The 18,337-nt window shown below is 35.2% G+C and overlaps 1 protein-coding gene across 1 annotated transcript in view; it reads right to left on the bottom strand.

Moving 5' to 3' along the window:
* The window catches only part of LOC116855276 (coiled-coil domain-containing protein 7-like), a 93,237-nt gene that overhangs the window by 35,514 nt on the left and 39,386 nt on the right, over positions 1-18,337 (bottom strand). Inside the window, exons 3-5 of the mRNA XM_032837882.1 lie at positions 14,339-14,422; positions 11,168-11,250; positions 6,184-6,307 (exon numbers count right to left, since the gene is read on the bottom strand). Of these exons, the coding sequence (XP_032693773.1) occupies positions 6,184-6,307; positions 11,168-11,250; positions 14,339-14,366 (235 nt within the window). The 5' untranslated portion in view covers positions 14,367-14,422. The remainder of the gene's footprint in view (positions 1-6,183; positions 6,308-11,167; positions 11,251-14,338; positions 14,423-18,337) is intronic.

The raw sequence follows: 18,337 nt of genomic DNA, 5'->3' as shown, positions 1-18,337 counted from the left end.
GACTACTGTAGTTAGAAAAAATAGTTGGTAAGATTTTAATCTTCTTAGATATACTAAAACTTATTTTATGACCTGTTGTATGATCTTTCCTGGAGAATGCTGTGTGTGCATTTGGGAAGGAAAGAGAATGTGTATTGTGTTTCTGTTGTATGGAGTGCTCGATATGTCTGTTAGGTCCATTTGGTCTAAAGTATTGTTCAAGTTCAATGTTTCCTCATTGATTTTCTGTCTGGATGATCTATGCCTGGATGATGTTGAAAATGAGGTACTGAAGTCTTCTACTATTACTGTATTGTTGTCTATTTCTCCCTTCATATCTGTTAGTATTTGCTTCTTACACTTAGGTGTCTGATATTGGGTGCATAAAAATTTATGATTATTACATCTTCCTAATGAATTAGTACCTTTATTAATATAAAATTCCCTTTTTTGTCTCTTGTTACACTTCTGAGTTTAAGTCTATTTTGTCTGATATAAGATAGCTACCTTGCTCTAATTTGGTTTCCACTTGTATGGCATACTTATCCATTCCTTCACTTTGACCCTACATGTGTCCTTGAGTATTAGCTAACCATGTATGACTCATAACCATGTATGCCAACCATTTTGGCTCTCCGTTCTGTTCATTTGGTGTGTGTGTCTGTTTTTATGCCAGTACCAACTGTTTTGATTACTATATCTTTCTAATACAGCTTAAAATAAGAAAGTGTGATGTCTCCAGCTATGTTCTTTTTCAGAATTGCTTTGACTATTAAGGTATTTATGATTCTATATAAATTTAAGGGTTGTTTTTTTCCAATTCTGTAAAAAAAAAAATGCCATTGGAATCTTGATAGGCATTGCATTGACTCTATAGATGGCTTTGGGTATTATGGACATTTTGACAATATTAATTCTTCCAATTCATGAATATAGGATAATTTTCCCACTTATTTTTTTCTTTTTCAATTTCTTTCATTAATGTTTTATAGTTTTTAGTATAGGTACATTTTACCTCCTGCGTTAAACTTATTCCTAAGTATTTAATTTTCTTGATTCTATTGTAAATGGAATTATTTTCTTTATTCCTTTTCAGATAATTTGTTGTTAGTATATAGAAGAGCTATTGATTTTTGCATGTTAATTTTGCATCCTGTAACTTTATTGAATTCATTGATCTAACATATTTTTGGTTGAGTTTTTAGCAAAGAATTAGTTTTCCTGTCTGAGTGGAGCAGGAGAGCTGGCTTCAGAGGTGGCAATCCTGTGCGCATTTCCCTGGCCAAATAGGGCCACTGGTTTTGCTCTGCCAAAGACCAGTTCTGCCTGTTGTATTCTCTGTTCAAGTGTTTGTGGGCTATAGAGCCTCTAGCTATTCTGTTTAGGCTTTCTGGTTAGGCTGGGCCAGGAGCTGTACTCAGCAGTGGGTGAGGCTATGTGAATGAGCTCCCTGCCAAGGCAGAATGGGCAGGCTAGCCTCAAGTAGCCTCCCTGGTGTTCCCAATCAGGCTTTCCAGTTGGTACAGCAGTTGGTATGGCTACAATTTAGTTCCTTTGCCTGGGAAAAATAGGGAATCTGACTCCAAGTCCATCAAGGCTCTTTGTGATCTTGACTCTAGTTAACTTGGTCCCCATAATCTGGCCAAATGGTACCACTGGCTTTGCTCTGCAGATAACCAGCCCCGTCTGCTGTAATCTACTCAACTGGTGTTGGGCCACACAGCTTCCAGGTGTTCTACCAGTCTTCTTGGTCAGTTAGTGCAAGGAGATACACTCAATAGTGAACAATGCTCACTTAGCTCTGCTATCTGAGCAGTAGTAGACCAAGCTCCAGGGCTAGCAAGACTCTTTTTTTCAAAACTCAAATCATACAGACCTGAACCTCACCACATTTCCTGGTGAGATTATGCCACCGTCTTGTCTCTGCAGATAAGCAAACCTGCTAGTTGGGACTACTACTTTTGGTACTGCAAGTAGGAACTCAGTCTGTCAAGGTCTGAGTGTTGGTTTTTGCAAGCACTTCCTTCCTTCCCTGTCATAGATTCCCAGTGGTCAAGTCCCATGGATTACCCCATAGTCCCCATGGTGTGAGACCAAGTGGGGGCTCACAAGAGATGACACACAATGCTAGAGGAGCCAGATGTCCCACCCAGGTTCTTTTTTCCAACTGGGGGCCCGGGGGAAATCTCACAGTGTGGAGCTCCAATGGGCATGGGGGAGGGGCAATATGGTCAATGTGTAGCCACTTCTCCTACCTCTCTAATGCAGTCTGTCTTGGTCTCTATGATGTGGAGAGGGGGTGCTTCAGCTTTATCCTAATGTTCTAAGATTTTTCTCAAGGGTGTCTGTCCATGAATAGGTTTCAGTTTTTCTTCTTGTTTGGGGGAGTACGGTCAGGAATGACCCATGTTACAATTTTGATATACCACTCCCTCCTCCCACCTTTTATGTTTCTGATGTCATAATTTACCTTTGTTTATTTTGCATATTCATTAACAAATTACTGTAGCTGTAGTTATTTTTAATACTTTTCTCCTTTAACCTTTATGGTAGTTAATATGTTATCGTACTGCAGTATTAGAGTATTCTGAATTTAACTATAATTTGTCTTTACTAGTGTGCTGTATGTTTAAATATCACAAGACAATTAGTGTCCTTTCATTTCAGCTTGAAGAACTTCCAGGATTTCTTATAAGGCAGTTCCAGTAGTGATGAACTCACTTAGCCTCTATTTCTTTTTGAGTCTTATTTCACCTTCATTTCTGGTGGACAACTTTGCCTGGTAAAGTATTCCTTTTTTTTTTTTTTTTTTTTAATTTCTTTTCAGTGTGGTAAAGTATTCTTTTTAGGGAGTTTCTTTCAACACTTGAATCTATCATCTCACTGTTTTTTGGACTGCAATGTATTTGCAGAGATTGCTTCTAATGCTCGAGAGGATTCCCATGTATGAGATAAATATTTTCCTCTTGGGGTACCTGGGTGGCTCAGTCATTGGGCGTCTGCCTTTGGCTCAGGTCATGATCCCAGGGTCCTGGGATCGAGCCCCACATTGTGCTCCCTGCTCAAGCGGGAAGCCTGCTTCTCCCTCACCCATTCCCCCTGCTTGTGTTTTCTCTCTCACTATGTCTGTCTCTGTCAAATAAATAAAATCTTAAAAAAAAAATTTTCCTCTTGCTGCTTTTAAAATTCTGTCTTTGTATTTGATTTTAGACAGTTTTATTATGTTATGTATTGGCAAATATTATTGTGGATTGAAACTTTGCAGTAATTTCTTAGCTTTTGAATTTGGATATTCAAATATCTCCCCAGATTTGGGAAATTCTCAGGCATTATTTCTTTACATAAGCTCTGCCATTTTCTTCTTCTGTGATTCCAATCATTCACATATTAGTTAGATTATTGGTGTTCCATAGTTCATATAGTCTTCATTAATTTTTAATTTTCTTTGTATAATTTTAATACTGTCTTTTACTTTACAAATATTTTCTCCTGCTGGATTGGCTATCGACTCTGGAGTTTGTTTGATTCTGCTTTATGATCTCTATCCCTCTGTTAAACTTCTCATTTTGTGTATTCTTTTCTTGCTTCTGTTGATCTGGCTTTTTGTGTTTTCTTGTAGCTCAGTGAGCTTCTTTAAAACACCTATTTTGAATTCCTTATCAGTTAAATTGCAAATCTATTTGGAATAGATTGGGGCTATTGGAAAATAATGTATTTCTTGCATGGTATTATGTTTCCTTGATTTTTTTAATGTTCCTTGACATTCTCTCTGTTTTCATTGCATTTTAAAAAGTAGTCGCCTCCTCCAGGTTAACTGACTGGTTTCCAGAGAGAAATCTCTTCTTTCAGCCCTGCTAGGAATTCTGATGTTTTTTCAGACCATTCAATGGGTATACCTGCTCTACACTTCATGCTTTTTGTTTGCTTGTTTTGGTGGCAGAATTCTTAAGCCTTCTTTCTGTGCTGCCAAGACAGGTTGGTTGCTGAGAGTCTCCTTTTTGTTTTCCTTATGGCAGTGCTGAGTGCTCAAGTTTATGGTTTCTTCCAGGACAGTTTTCTGGGGGTGTTTACTGTCTGTCAAAGTTCACTCTTATTGCTGTTGGGAGCATGCAGAGGCAGCCAGCCACAAGGTGGATTTTGTGGGGGTGAGACACATGGAGTATTGGAGGTGACTGTGGACCAGTTTTGGGGAATCCACAGGTGAAGTGTTTTCAGCAGCTGATGTGTGGGCCTCCAGAGTCCTTTGACACAGTTAGCAGTTACATCCCTTCTACACATTCGGTTCTGAACCTTGATGGCTGTTATCTCAGCCACTCTTTGACTTTAAGTCATGTGACTTATGACTCAGTTCTCTGGATGACATAAGAGAAAAATGGGTTTTTTGGCAATACTCACTCACATGCTGGGTACTCACTCACATACCCACTTTTTCCCACAGGAGATATCTTGGGATGAAAAGGGCTCTCTTTGCACTGAAGTATGCTGCCCTGAAGAAGGAGTGGGGTAGGTAAAGTCAAACTGTTCCTTTTACCCTCTACGGTGTATCTAATCTCAGATTTTGTTGTTGTTCCAACAGTGTGCTAGGACTTCTCTGCTGAACTCCTGGATTTCAACAAAGCCTCTCCCATATGTGGATAATCATCAAATTGGTTCTCTTTTTCACAGGGGGTAGATGGTAAAAATAAAACAAAACAAAACAAAAACCCACACAAATCTCCTACAATATTGATGTCATCACTGTAATCTTCTTTCTCTCTTGCCAAGTATTTTATAGGAAATGTCACTTACTACTTTTATTTCTCTGATATATCCAATTATGTCAAAGTCCTTTTTAGAAATCGTTCTCCCTTCTCATTGAGAAAGGTTCTTCTTTTGTAGCATTTTGATGCAGTAGTATTTTTAGTATTTGCAAATGTAAATGTACAAAAGCTCTTCTTCCTCTTCTGAGGTAAATTAGAATAATTAGCAGCAAAGCCCTCACTATTTTTTTTTACCTGATATGGACGTTGGCATACACAGTTTTTGTCTGTAAGACAGAGTTTTTTATTCTCAGTATCTTCCTTAATTTTCCTTATCCAAATCCTGTTTTAGTTGAACCAGAATATTCATTTCTGTATTTGACTTATACTCTACATTTAGAAGGATGCATTTATAAAGATACCTTTGATAATTAGAGCTGTATACATAAACCACTGTTTCCCCCCTCTCCAATTTAATTGTTTATCAATTTTTTTACAAACCCTATTGATTTTAAAAGTAATGTGCTATTGAAGAACACTTCCATTAAAACAAATAATTATAAGCCTCATATTATTTAATCATTGGCTAAAGATTAAACTGAAGCCATACGCTGAGAGGCTTAGTAAGAGACTGTAATTGAAAAAATAAAATGCTGTTGATAGGATTTATTTCAGAAGCCATAATTCCAAGCTAGTCTTTCACGTTTGTCAAATATAAGTAAAAGCTGGGGAGGATTTTTAAGTCATTAAAGATAAAATCCTTAATATATGTTAAGGTAATAACCCTATACTGTCAAATTTATGTTTATCCTTCATCATGTTTTCATGAAAGTATCAAGACTAAATTATTTGAATGAAAATATTTTGGCATATCCTGGTATTAAAAATTGAATATAATTTTGAAAGCAGGTGGTACAGAAGACTAGCTACCTCAGATGAACTTTCTAACTAAAATGCTAGATTAAAAAGAATGTATTTTAAAAAGTATTGCTGAGATGACATAAAAATATGCTCAGGAAAACCAAAAGAAGTAAAAACATTTAACTTGCAGATTCCTGCTAAAAATAGGGTGTGTGTGTGTTTACGGTGTACATATTTTTGTAAAATTAACTGACCTATAAGAATAATGCGGGAAGTTGGGGAGAATACAAGAGGTAATTTTTCCACAATAAAAGAAAATAAAAAAGAGGGCACAATCAAGTATTTCAGGAAATACATTATGTATGGCTTATGATGGCATACATAAGAACTGAGAAAAAAATGGAATGAGATTATAACAGATTATAAAAATGGAATGAGATTATAATAGCACAGAATGGAAACCATTAGAATTTTATATTTTTTATATTAGTGTTACATATTTTCTGAAAGCTTAAAATATTTCATAAAAAGGAAAATGAAAAAGCATACTACAAAAAGTATTCTAGATAATTAGGTACTTATTTTACGTTGCTGTATCTTTTACCTTGATTGTCAAAAGATGAAAAACTCATCCTGTTTGTTGAGACTTTCCGTGGTGTGATGTCACTGGTAAAAAAATCTTCTTTATGTTTTGGGGACATATAAGTGTCTTTAAATAAATTCACACCGAAAACACAATTTAAAAAAAATTCACAAAGACATTATGACTATTTAAATAATACCCCCCAGTCTCCATGTATTAGTCCTTATTTCTGCATTTGTAATCTTTTCATATTTGAGTGGTCACTTGTCTATGATTCCAATTTCTATAAAATTCTTCATTTTCTCTCCTTTTTTCTGTATTCTTAGATAACATCTTCCTTAATCTTGACCTTTAATCAAACCCATTTTATCTTAAATGTGAATATTAATTTCTGTATATGATCTATAAACTCCTTTCAACTCTTTTCCTTGTAAAATTTTCTCTTAAATTTTGTATAGAGAATTTGTAAATTAACAATAAATAAACACAGATTAGGTAACTAAATTAATTTTGTTCTTAAAGGACATGGTATTTTAAAGGACATGACTAAATGTAGATGAGAATACTTCATCAGGAACACTGAAGCAAACAGTAATTCAAAGTACCTAAACAAAAATAGTCTGAAGATTAAAGATGGAAAAGTGACTCTTCACAATTTATCAGATTTGTTAGAGTAAGACACAAAATCAATTAACTGCTTGATTCAAACAATTTCATTTTTATACCGCCTTAGTTATAAGCTCTTTGAGTAAATAATTTTTGATTCATTTTTAAAATTTTATTTTAATTCCAGTTCACATAACTGACTAACAGTGTTGGTTTCAGGTATACAATATAGTAATTTAACAATTCCATATATCACACTGTGTTCATCATTACAAGTACACTCCTTAATCCCCATCACCTATTTCTCCCATCCTCCTACCCTACTCCCCTGTGGTAACCATAAGTTTGTTCTCTAGAGTTAAGAGTCTGTTACTTGGTTTGTCTCTCTCTTTCTCCTTTTTTCCCCATTGCTCATTTGTTTCTTGAATTCCACATGAGTGAAATCATGGTATTTTGTCTTTTTCTGACCTTTTTCACTTAGAATTATACTCTCTAGTTCCATCCATCTTGTACCAAATGGAACTAAAAATGGATTAAAGACTTAAATATGAGACTTGAAACCATAAAAATCCTAGAAGAGAGCTTAGGAAGTAATGTCTCTGACATTGGATGAGGCAACATTTTTCTAGATATGTCTCCTGAAGCAAAGAAGTATTGCTAGTACATCAAAATGAAAACTATTGCTAATACATCAAAATGAAAAGCTTCTGCACAGTGAAGGAAACAATCAAACAAAATTAAAGGTAACCTGCTAAACAGGAGAAGATATTTGATTATTTTTAGCTACTTTTTTTTTTCAGGAATAGAATTTTGATATAATTAAATAAATAAAGCATTCAAAAGCAAAGGTTCAGAAATCTTGCTTTAATCTTAAATTTCACTAAGAACACCTATTTTGTTGCTTTTATGTGAGGATTCAGCTATATCCGAATTCTAGATTTCAGCATCGTTTCTGCAAAAATTCATGACTACAGTATTTCTTGCACCTAAGAGGAATGTATTGGTCACCTGGGTGGCTCAGGTGGTTCAGTGTCTGACTCTTGATTTCAGCTCAGGTCATGATTTCAGGGTTATTAGATTGAGGTCCCCCCCCACATTGGGCTCTTCACTGAGCATGGAACCTGTTTAAGATTCTCTCTCCCTCTACCCCTTCTCCCCTCACGTGTACACATGTGCATGAACACTCTCCCTCTCTCTCTAAAAAAAGAGAGAGAGAGAAATGTATCTAAAATTGTTACTCCAGGATCAGAAGCTGTAGTGTTTTCTGTGAATTATATAACACAGCTACATAACTACTCTAGTAGAGATGTAAATCCACATGCCAACTTTATATGCAGGGATATGGTAACCAATGAAGTAACTGTTATAATGTTCTTCTAAAACTCATCAACTAGCCTTTTTCGCTTTTTCAAATTTAAAGCAACTTTCCTTTCTAAACCAGAAATAGGAAATGAGTAGAAGAGTAGTAAGAAATATTACACCAAGTATTTTCCAAGGTCACTAGAGCACTGGATTTTATGGCTTACTTTGTAAAAATGTTTTAAAACTAATAATATCTAGCTAATGTTCTATTGATAGTAATTACTAGAGTTTACTTAATTATAAGAGGAAATTCATGGAGATTTTTACCCATATAATAACAAATAATTACTGTTGTCATTAAAGATCCATATCTAATTAAATCCCCAAAATTACATAAACCATAAATATTAGACTTAAAAAATACTTGTTCTTACCAGGGTGACTTTTAAGTTGTGTCTTGATTTCACCAATTATTTTTTCTCCTCCAGCAGTATATGTCAACTGTTCTACATCAGTCTCTATAGACCAAAAAGAAAAAAAAAAATCCAAACTCTTTATAAGGTAAGCATTAATGTGTGGTCGTGTATGTGTGTGTGTCTGTGTGTAGTACAGACTTGATCAGCATATATTCTTATAGAAGAAGAGAAAAATGCAATGTCTGAATTGCACAATAAAAAATGTCATAGAATTTGAAGGGCTCTTAGCAATCATATAAACCTCATTATAATGGGCACCTGGGTGGGTCAGTCAGTTAAGCATCTGCCTTTGACTCAGGTCATGATCCCAGGTTCCTAGGATTGAGCCCTGCATCAGGCTCCCTGCTTAGCAGGGAGCCTGCTTCTCCTTCTCTCACTCCCCCTGCTTGTGTTCCTTCTCTTGCTGTGTCTCCCTCTGTCGATAAAAAAAGTCTTTAAAAAAAAATAAGGCTCAGAAATGTTTAGGGATTTGATCAAGAAAACATATTAAGATGATGACAAAACTGATGCACAAACTGACACCCCCTAATTCCTTAACCAGTGCTTTTTTACTAACGAAATGTTAGTAACTTGGAAGTTATATTAACATAAATTTCTCAAGATGATTTACATTTTTTTACAAAATTTATGTTAATAATATAACTTCCAATTTATGCTAAAAGAATATTCATACTGTAGGATATACAACTGAGATGAAACATAACATTTTTGTTCATAGTTCAAGTTATAAACCATAGTCCCACATCAGGAAAAGTTACTATGAGGCAGAAATTTTGATTCTCTCGACTACTTTATGCTATTTTAAGGTTATATGTAAATCAAGTAGGCATCATTGATGTAGAATCTAGTAAGATATACTGTGGTCTAAAAAGAAAGTGTTTATCAGTTCCCTTGTAGTTGGGAAAAGGAATATGAATGAATTTGCCGTAGTACCAGTATTGTGATTGCATACCATTTTATTTTTTATGTGATTTTAACATTTGCTGGATTTAGAAACTATTAATGAGGTCAAAAAAGAGGAAAAACACATGAAAGATATTAAAAAGGAATTTACATCAAATCAAAAAGAAGATAATTAGGATTGGTGACTTGGGCCAAATAATGAAACTAATGTTTTGTGAATCAAAGTTGTTATTGGAGAGTGTGTATTAGAGACTGGAAACCTGTCATGAACCTGAATCCATAAGGTGGATCTTGCTTTGTTGTACTCGCTGAGATTATGAATAACTGTTAAAGGTTGTACTATGACTTTTGGACCCCAAATATATATTCACCACAACCTAAGAAGAGGTGGGAACCAGCCTGGGTATCTCACCAAAAAGAACCACAAAAAATAAGGTTGCAATAAGCACATAATGACATTTTGTTAAAGCAAAATGATATAGAGAAATGCAAAGTGGGGTTGTTAGAAGATATATTTGAGGCTCTCTGGTTGTGTCTGCAATTGGCATAAGTAAGACTGAATGGTTCATTTGGAATGAGTGTGAGGAGATTCTTAAATAAGCAAGGAGATATCGAGAACATTTCACAGCAGATAGGATTAAAAACTGAGGGGGAAAGGTATGTCCTAGAGAAATTTATAGTCTAGTTAAGAATCGGTTTTTGAGATGCCCTTCAACAGATAAATGGATAAAGAAAATGTGGTACATATATATAATGGAATATTTTTCAGCCATCGGAAAGGATGAATACCTACCATTCGCATCAACATGGATGGAACTGGAGGGGATTATGTTAAGTGTAGTAAGTCAATCAGAGAAAGACAATTATCATATGGTTTCACTCATATGTGGAACATAAGCAGTATCATGGAGGATCATAGAGGAAAGGAGGGAAATCTGAAGGGGAAGATATCAGAGAGGGAGACAAACCATGAGAGACTATGGGCTCTGGAAACAAACTGAGGGTTTTAGAGGAGAGCAGGAGGGGATAAGGGTATAAAACAAGGTGATGAGTATTAAGAAGAGCATGTGTTGTGATGAGCACTGAGTCTTATATGCAACTAACGAATCATTGAACTCTACATCAAAAACCAATGATGTGCTATACAGTGGCTAACTGAACATAATAGAAAAAACGTCTACTCCTTCACAACACCCTCTTCTGCCAGGACAAGAGGTAGTAGTATAAACTATGAACTATATGACAAAACTAAAGATTTCTACTTCACCAGAGATATAAATTTGTTTGATATTTCAATCATACAGAGAGAATTAGTAACTAATGAAATAACTATCTTCTAAATTCCTCTACTTATCCATTTCATAAGCTAGAATTTCTGCTTTGCAAATACAAAGCAACTATCCTATGTAGCCTGAAAAAAGAAAGGGAGTAGAGCAGCTTTTGAAATGCTTCCATCAAGCATATTCCAAGCTCAATTTCGTATCAGGTTTTTTGAGGATCACATTTTAATGGATGGGTTTTAAAACCTGTAATAGGTGGCCAATTGTCCAGTTATAGTAACTGCTAGAATTCCACTAACTAATTATAGAAGGGACTTTATAAAGATGTTTTAAAATGTAATAATAGCACATAGATTCTATAGTCTTTAAAGATCCAAGTTTAAACTCCAAAAGAAATAAATAACCCTTAAATAAACTTGAAATAGTTTTGTTCTTACCAGTATGACTCTTTGACTGTGTCTTGATCTCCTTCTTTAGCATACCTCTTCCCATAGCCCCTGGGAGGGGCTCTGCATCAATCTCTATAGAAATAAACAGTTTCAAAACACTTTTGTAAGGCAAATGTTAACACATGTGTGTTTGTGTGTCTAGTGTCCTTCTATTTGACATTTCTTATTATAGGAGGAGAATTGAAATGAAATGTCTGGGTTGTAGAAACATAATAACTTACAATCTGAAGAGCTGTTAGTAAACAGGTAAACCTCATTATACTGAAGCCTAGAGATGTTTAGTGATTTGACAAAGGTCACATATCTGGGTAATGACCAAATTGATACACAGACTGTTGTTTTTTCTAGGGCTTTAACCAGAAAACATACAGTGTTTTGCAAATTTAAATCATCTCAAAGCATTTAACTTAATAGTATGACTTCCATGTACATTTAAAAAACACATTCACATGGTAGGGATATACCTGGTGAGGGAGGACTTAACAGTTTTTTCCCAGGTCAGTTTACAAACTATGGTTAGTGGAGTCACAGATATTACTGTGAGGCAGAAATTCTTTGACTTGTCCAGGAGTATTAGGTTATGTCACTTTAAATCAAGTAGACATTAGTGATGGAAAAGAATAACAAATAATACACAGAATGAGATAAAGTGCTCTCTCAAGGTCATCTTAACATGTACACCTTCTAGCTGGGGAGGAGGAAATGGGTAATATGCAATAATGTGAGTATTGGCATTATTGCATCCTTTTGTATTTGAGTCTTTACATGATTTTTAACCTTATTCTGGATGTGGAAACTACTGTGTAGTTCTAATGACAGAAAAAAAATAGAAAGAAAGTCATCTAAAAGAATTTCACATTGCAAAAGAAATGACTAGAATTAGTGACTCTGGGTTACCTATTGGGTAAAGTAACAATAGACAAACTATGGAAAGAGGCTAGATGTCCATCAACAGATGAAAGAATAAAGAAGATGTGTATATATACACAATGGCATAGTATGCAGCCATCAAAAACTGAAGTCTTGCAATTTGCAACAACGTGGATGGAACTAGAGGGTATAAGTCAATAAGTCAATCAGAGAAAGACAATTATCATATGATCTCTCTGAGATGAGGAATTTGAGAGGCAGGGTGGGGGGTCATGGGAAAAAGGAGGAAAATGAAACAAGATGGTACTGGGAAGGGAGGCAAACTGAGATTCTTAATCTTGGGAAATAGGCTGAGGGTTGCTGAGGGAGGGGAATGGGAAGGATGGGGTGGCTGGGTGATGGACACTGGAGAGGGTATGTGCCATGGTTAATGCTGTGAACTGTGAGACTGATGATTTACAGACCTGTAGCCCTGAAACAAATCAAATCAAATCAAATGTTAATAAAAAATAATTATGTAATGACATTTATGAAAGTAATATGAGCTATAGCAACACATAAGTGGAAAACATTAGCAGACATGTTCTAGCCTTCTGGTTTTTCTCCAACAGATATAATTAGAAGAACTGAGTCACGTGAATTGAGAAAGCAAGGGATTCTTATATAATGGGGGAGGCAATGGCAATAGCACTTGAGTGTAGATTGGGTTAAGTACTAGGAGCATATAAGGTATGTGTTTAATATAGGTTGAGTCACAACTTTCCTCCTTCACAATATCCTCCCATTGCTTTAAGTCTTTTAAAAATATCCTATATTGCTTGGAGTTCTCAGAGTTATTTTTTTAATATAGCATATTATACATATAGTGTACAATTTGCCCATTATAAATATTTAAGCAGTCGTTATTAATATGTTCATAGAAATGTGTAACAGTCACCACAAATACAGAATATACTGAAAATTTATACTCATCAAATTCCAAGTGGGACTTAGAAATGTTACATCATATTTTGGATATAGAATTTTGTATAGTATTCTGAAGATCTGCTCTCTTTAAATAAATAAATATATATATATATATATATATATATTCATTAACTATAATTGTTTCATTATGAAAGTTTGTGCCCTATAGAGAAACTGAAAGAAAAGCAAATATGTATAGGTAGTGTTTGGTATATTACTCATTTTATTTATAACATCTCATTCTCTTTCAGCAATTATTTTAAATCATATTATCTGCTCTAATTTTTCTGCTCTCATTGCAGTATTTCAGTACTTCAAGTTTGTTCATTCTTTCTTCTGATAGTATAAATCTACTGAGAACTTCTAGTGAATTTTAAAATTTCAGTTACTGTATTTTTCAACTGGTGGATTTCCATATTGTTCTTATCAAAATAATACCTTTCCCATTATACTTATTTCTGAGGGGTAAAGTCCTTGGACATGCCCATAGTCACCTTTGGATGGCAGTGTTTTTAACTTGGTTGTCTTTATACCTTTCCTTTATATATCCGTTAAGCTTTTTGCCTCTTTGGAATCACACTAGAATTCAATAGGCAGTGTGTCTATCACTTTTACACTATTAAAGGCAGCAGTATAATCTCTAAACTATATAACACAACTAATGTACTCTACTACAGCTGAGATATCATAATATACCTGGTATTTCCATCAAATAGAAGGAAATTATAACCAATGAATCAGCTATCCTAAATTCCTCGTTACTATTATATTCATGAATTAGCCTTTCTCCTTTAGCAAATTGAAAGAATGTTCTCTCCAAGCCAGAAATAGAAAGCGAATAGAATAGCATTAGACATACTTTCACCAACCATATTCAAAAGTCACTATAGGGGCACCTGGGTGGCTCAGTGGGTTAAAGCCTCTGCCTTCAGCTAAGGTCATGATCCCTGGGTCCTGGGATCGAGCCCCACATCAGGCTCTCTGCTCAGTGGGGAGCCTGCTTCCTCCTCTCTCTCTGCCTGCCTCTCTGCCTACTTGTGATCTCTGTCTGTCAAATAAATAAATAAAAACCTTAGAAAAAAAAAGTCACTATAGCATTTAATTTTTTACAGTTTAATTTCTAAAAGAATGAGTTCTAAAACTCATATCTAGCTAGATTTTTATTTCTAGTAAATACCAGAATATAATGAATTATGAGAATATTCATGACGATTTTACCTATAAAAACATATAGCTACTCTTGTCATTTAGACCCAATCTTCATTACACCCCAAAGAAGGTAAACAAACCAGAAATATTAGATTTGCAAAACTCTTTTTCTTACCAGGGAGATTCTTTGATTGTATCTTCATTTCCTTCAGCAATATATGTGTTCCATTAACACCTTTCAAGTGTTCTATATTAGTTTCTATAGAAAAAAAATATGAAAATACTCCTTCATAAGGTAACCTAATGTGTGTATGCAGCACTAATTTAGTCAGCCTTGTTATTAATTGATAAGCATCCTAACAAAATATTTGTATTGCAGAATCAGCAAACTTTATTATTGGATATTAGCAATCATTTAACCTCCATATATTGAGGCTTAGAGATGTTAATGGTTTGATCAAGACTGTTTATGTCAAGATAATGATAAAAACTGATGCACAAACTCACATCTCATAATCCTTTAACCAGTGCTTCTTGCATACAATGCTATGTCTTATGCTAAATTAAAATATCCTGGAAAGTTTATGATAATAATACAACTTTTGAGTTTACATTAAAATCATAATCATACTGTAAGGCTATACTTAGTGATGTGGAACATGAAGTTTTTTTCCCCCACAGGTTACATTGCAAATCATGGTCTCCATTGCCACAGAAAATTACCAGGGAGCAGAAATTCTTTGACTAGTCCAAGAATATTTTATGCCATTTTTATGCTATTTAGTTGTAAAAAACAAAAACAAAAACAAAAACAAAAAACAGGTATCAGTAAATGGGAAAGAATAGCAAGACATTTTGTGGATTGAGAAAAATGAGTGCTTTCCCAGGTCTCTTTGTCATGCAGACATTGTATCTTCGGAGGAGGAAATGGTTAAGCTTGTTGAAGTACTATGATTGAGATTTGGTCTCATTTCATTTGAGTTTTTATGTGATTTGAAATTTTTACCTGATTTAAAATTTTCAGCCAGATCCCATTATAGGAAAAATATATGAACATGGTTGAAGGAGAGTTTATACTGAAAAAGAAATGCTCACCTAAGGTAAACCACTGGCTCTAAAAGTTTTGTGGTCAAGTTGTTTCTAACAGCACATACCTAAATTTGGAAACATGTTACAAAATAGTCACCCAGATGTGGAAGACTTTGGAAAAATGCTGAGTTAATAAATTGTAAAGATCACACTGTGAAAGAAGTTGCTGTAGTGATGTAGAAGAGGTTACTGCCTATATTCTCCTCTAGGACTGTGAGGGATTCCTGTCTCACACTGAGGTCTTTCATCCATTTAGAGTTTATCTTTGTAAGCAAATGGTTGAGTTTCATTCTTTTGTATATAGCTGTCCAGTTTTCCCAGTACCATTTATTGAAGAGTCTGTCTTTTTTCCATGGGATATTTTTCCTGCTTTGTCAAAGATTAGTTGACCATAGGTTTGAGGGTCCATATCTGGGTTCTCTATTCTGTTCCATTGATCTATGTGTCTGTTTTTGTGCCAATACCATGCTGTCTTGGTGATCACAACATTGTAATGTAGCTTGAAATCAGGCAACATGATTTATGTGCATTGATTTTGTATCCTGCCAAATTACTGAATTGCTGTGAGTTCTCTTCAATAAATGGTGCTGGGAAAATTTAGACGGCTATATATAGAAGAATGAAACTTGACCATTCTCTTACACCATACACAAAGATAAACTCGAAATGGATAAAAGACCTGAACATCAGGCAGAAATCTCTCAAAATCCTAGAGGAGAACATAAGCAGTAACCTCTTCAACATCGGCCATAGCAACTTCTCTCAAGACATGTCTCCAAAGGCAATGGAAACAAAAGTGAAAATGAACTTTTGGGACTTCATAAAGAGAAAAAGCTTCTGCATAGCAAAGGAAACAGTCAACAAAACAAAGAGGCAACCCACGGAATGGGAGAAGATATTTGCAAAAGGTGCCACAGACAAAGGGCTGATATCCAAGATCTATAAAGAACACTGCAAACTCAATACACACAAGACAGATAATCACATCAAAAAAAAAAAAAAATGGGCATGAGACATGAACAGACACTTCTCCAATGAAGACATACAAATGACTAACAGACACATGAAAAAATGGTTCATCATCATTAACCATCAGGCAGATTCAAATCAAAACCACATTGAGATATCACCTTACACTAGTTAAAATGGCCAAAATTAACAAGACAAGAAACAACAGTTGTTGGAGAGGATGTGGAGAAAGAGAATCCTCTTACACTGTTGGTGGGAATGCAAGTTGGTGCAGCCACTTTGGAAAACAGTGTGGCGATTCCTTAAGAAATTAAAAATAGAGCTTCCCTATGACCCTGTGATTGCACTACTGCATATTTACTCCAAAGATACAGATGTAATGAAAAGAAGGGCCATCTGTACCGCAATGTTCATAGCAGCAATGGCTACAATTGCCAAACTGTGGAAAGAGCCAAGATGTCCTTCAGCAAATGAATGGTTAAAGAAGACAGGGTTCATATATATAATGGATTATTATGCCTCCATCAGAAAGGATGAATACCTAACTTTTGTATCAACATGGATGGGACTGGAGGAGATTATGCTGAGTGAAATAAGTGAAGCAGAGAAAGTCAATTATAATATGGTTTCACTTACTTGTGGAACGTAAGGAATAACATGTAGGACATTAGGAGAAGGAAAGGAGAAGTGAACTGGAGGTAATCGGAGGGGAGACAAACCGGGAGAGACTATGGACTCTGGGAAACAAACTGAGGGTTTTAGAGGGAAGGGGGGTTGTGGAGTGGGTGAGCCTGGTGGTGGGTATTAAGTAGAGCTCATATTTCATGGAGCATTGGGTGTGGTACATAAACAATGAATCTTGGAACACTGAAAAAATAAAATAAAATAAAATAAAACACATTGAGATACCACCTTACATCAATCAGAAGGGTAACAATTGACAAGGCAAAAAAACAAAAAATGTTAGAGAGGTTGTGGAGAAAGGAGAACCCTCTTACACTGTTGGTGGGAATGCAAGCTGGTATAGCCACTTTGGAAAACGATATGGAGGTTCCTCAAGATTTTAAAAATAGAGCTACCCTATGACTCAGCAATTGCACTACTAGGTACTTATTCCAAAAACACAGATGCAGTGTAAAGAAAGAGAACATGCACCCCAATATTCATAGAAGCAATGTCCACAATAGTCAAACTGTGGAAGGAGCCAGGATGCCCTTCAACAGATGAATGGATAAAGAAGATGTGGTCCATGTATACAATGGAATAGTATGTAGCCATCAGAAAAGATAAATGCCCAAATTTTGCATCAACATGGATGGAACTGGAAGAGATTATGCTAAGTGAAATAAGTCAAATAGGAAAGTCAGTTATCATGGTTTTACTTATTCATGGAACATAAGAAATAGCATGGAGGACATTAGGAGAAGGAAGGGGAAAATGAAGGGTGGGGGGTGGGAATCAGAAGGCGAGATAAACCATGAGAGACTACGTACTCTGGGAAACAAACTGAGGGTTTTAGAGGTAAGGGGGTGTTGGGGATGGGTTAGTCAGGTGATGGGTATTAAGAGGGGCATGTATTGCATGGAGCACTGGGTATTATATGCAAACAATGAATCATGGAACACTACATCAAAGCCTAATAATGTACATAACATTAAAAAGAAAAAGATCACACTATGACCTTGGCAATCCAAATATACCAAGACTGCAATCTGTATAAAGGTGGTGATATGCTGCACCATTACCAAGAAGAAATGTGCCAGATTAGACAGAACAAGTTTTCAATAATTAAGTAAGAATAGTTTGTTAATGTAATAAGATCTACAGAAACAAAAATCTGGAATTATTAACAGATGTATCTTAAGTTCTTTGGTTCTTTCTCCAACTGGTATATACAAGAAGGGTTTGTTCATTTGAATTGAGGAGGCAAAGTGTCCCTCAATAAGCAAGCAAAAATAAGAACAGTATCTGAGGGAAGATCAGGTTAAGTATTAGGAATTAAAATTAATTAAAATTAATGCTGGAGAAATTAATAATCTGGTAAAAATTACATTTTTCTCTCTTGTTATGCCCTCCCACTTTCCAAATTTTTTTAAAATCCTATTCTTCTTGGACA

Source organism: Lontra canadensis, unplaced genomic scaffold, assembly GCF_010015895.1.
Source record: "Lontra canadensis isolate GAN:19392208 unplaced genomic scaffold, GSC_riverotter_1.0 scaffold100, whole genome shotgun sequence".
NCBI classification, from domain to species: domain Eukaryota; kingdom Metazoa; phylum Chordata; class Mammalia; order Carnivora; family Mustelidae; genus Lontra; species Lontra canadensis.
The sequence above is the reverse complement of the archived record's forward strand: the minus strand, read 5'-3'. Positions and strand labels throughout refer to the sequence as shown.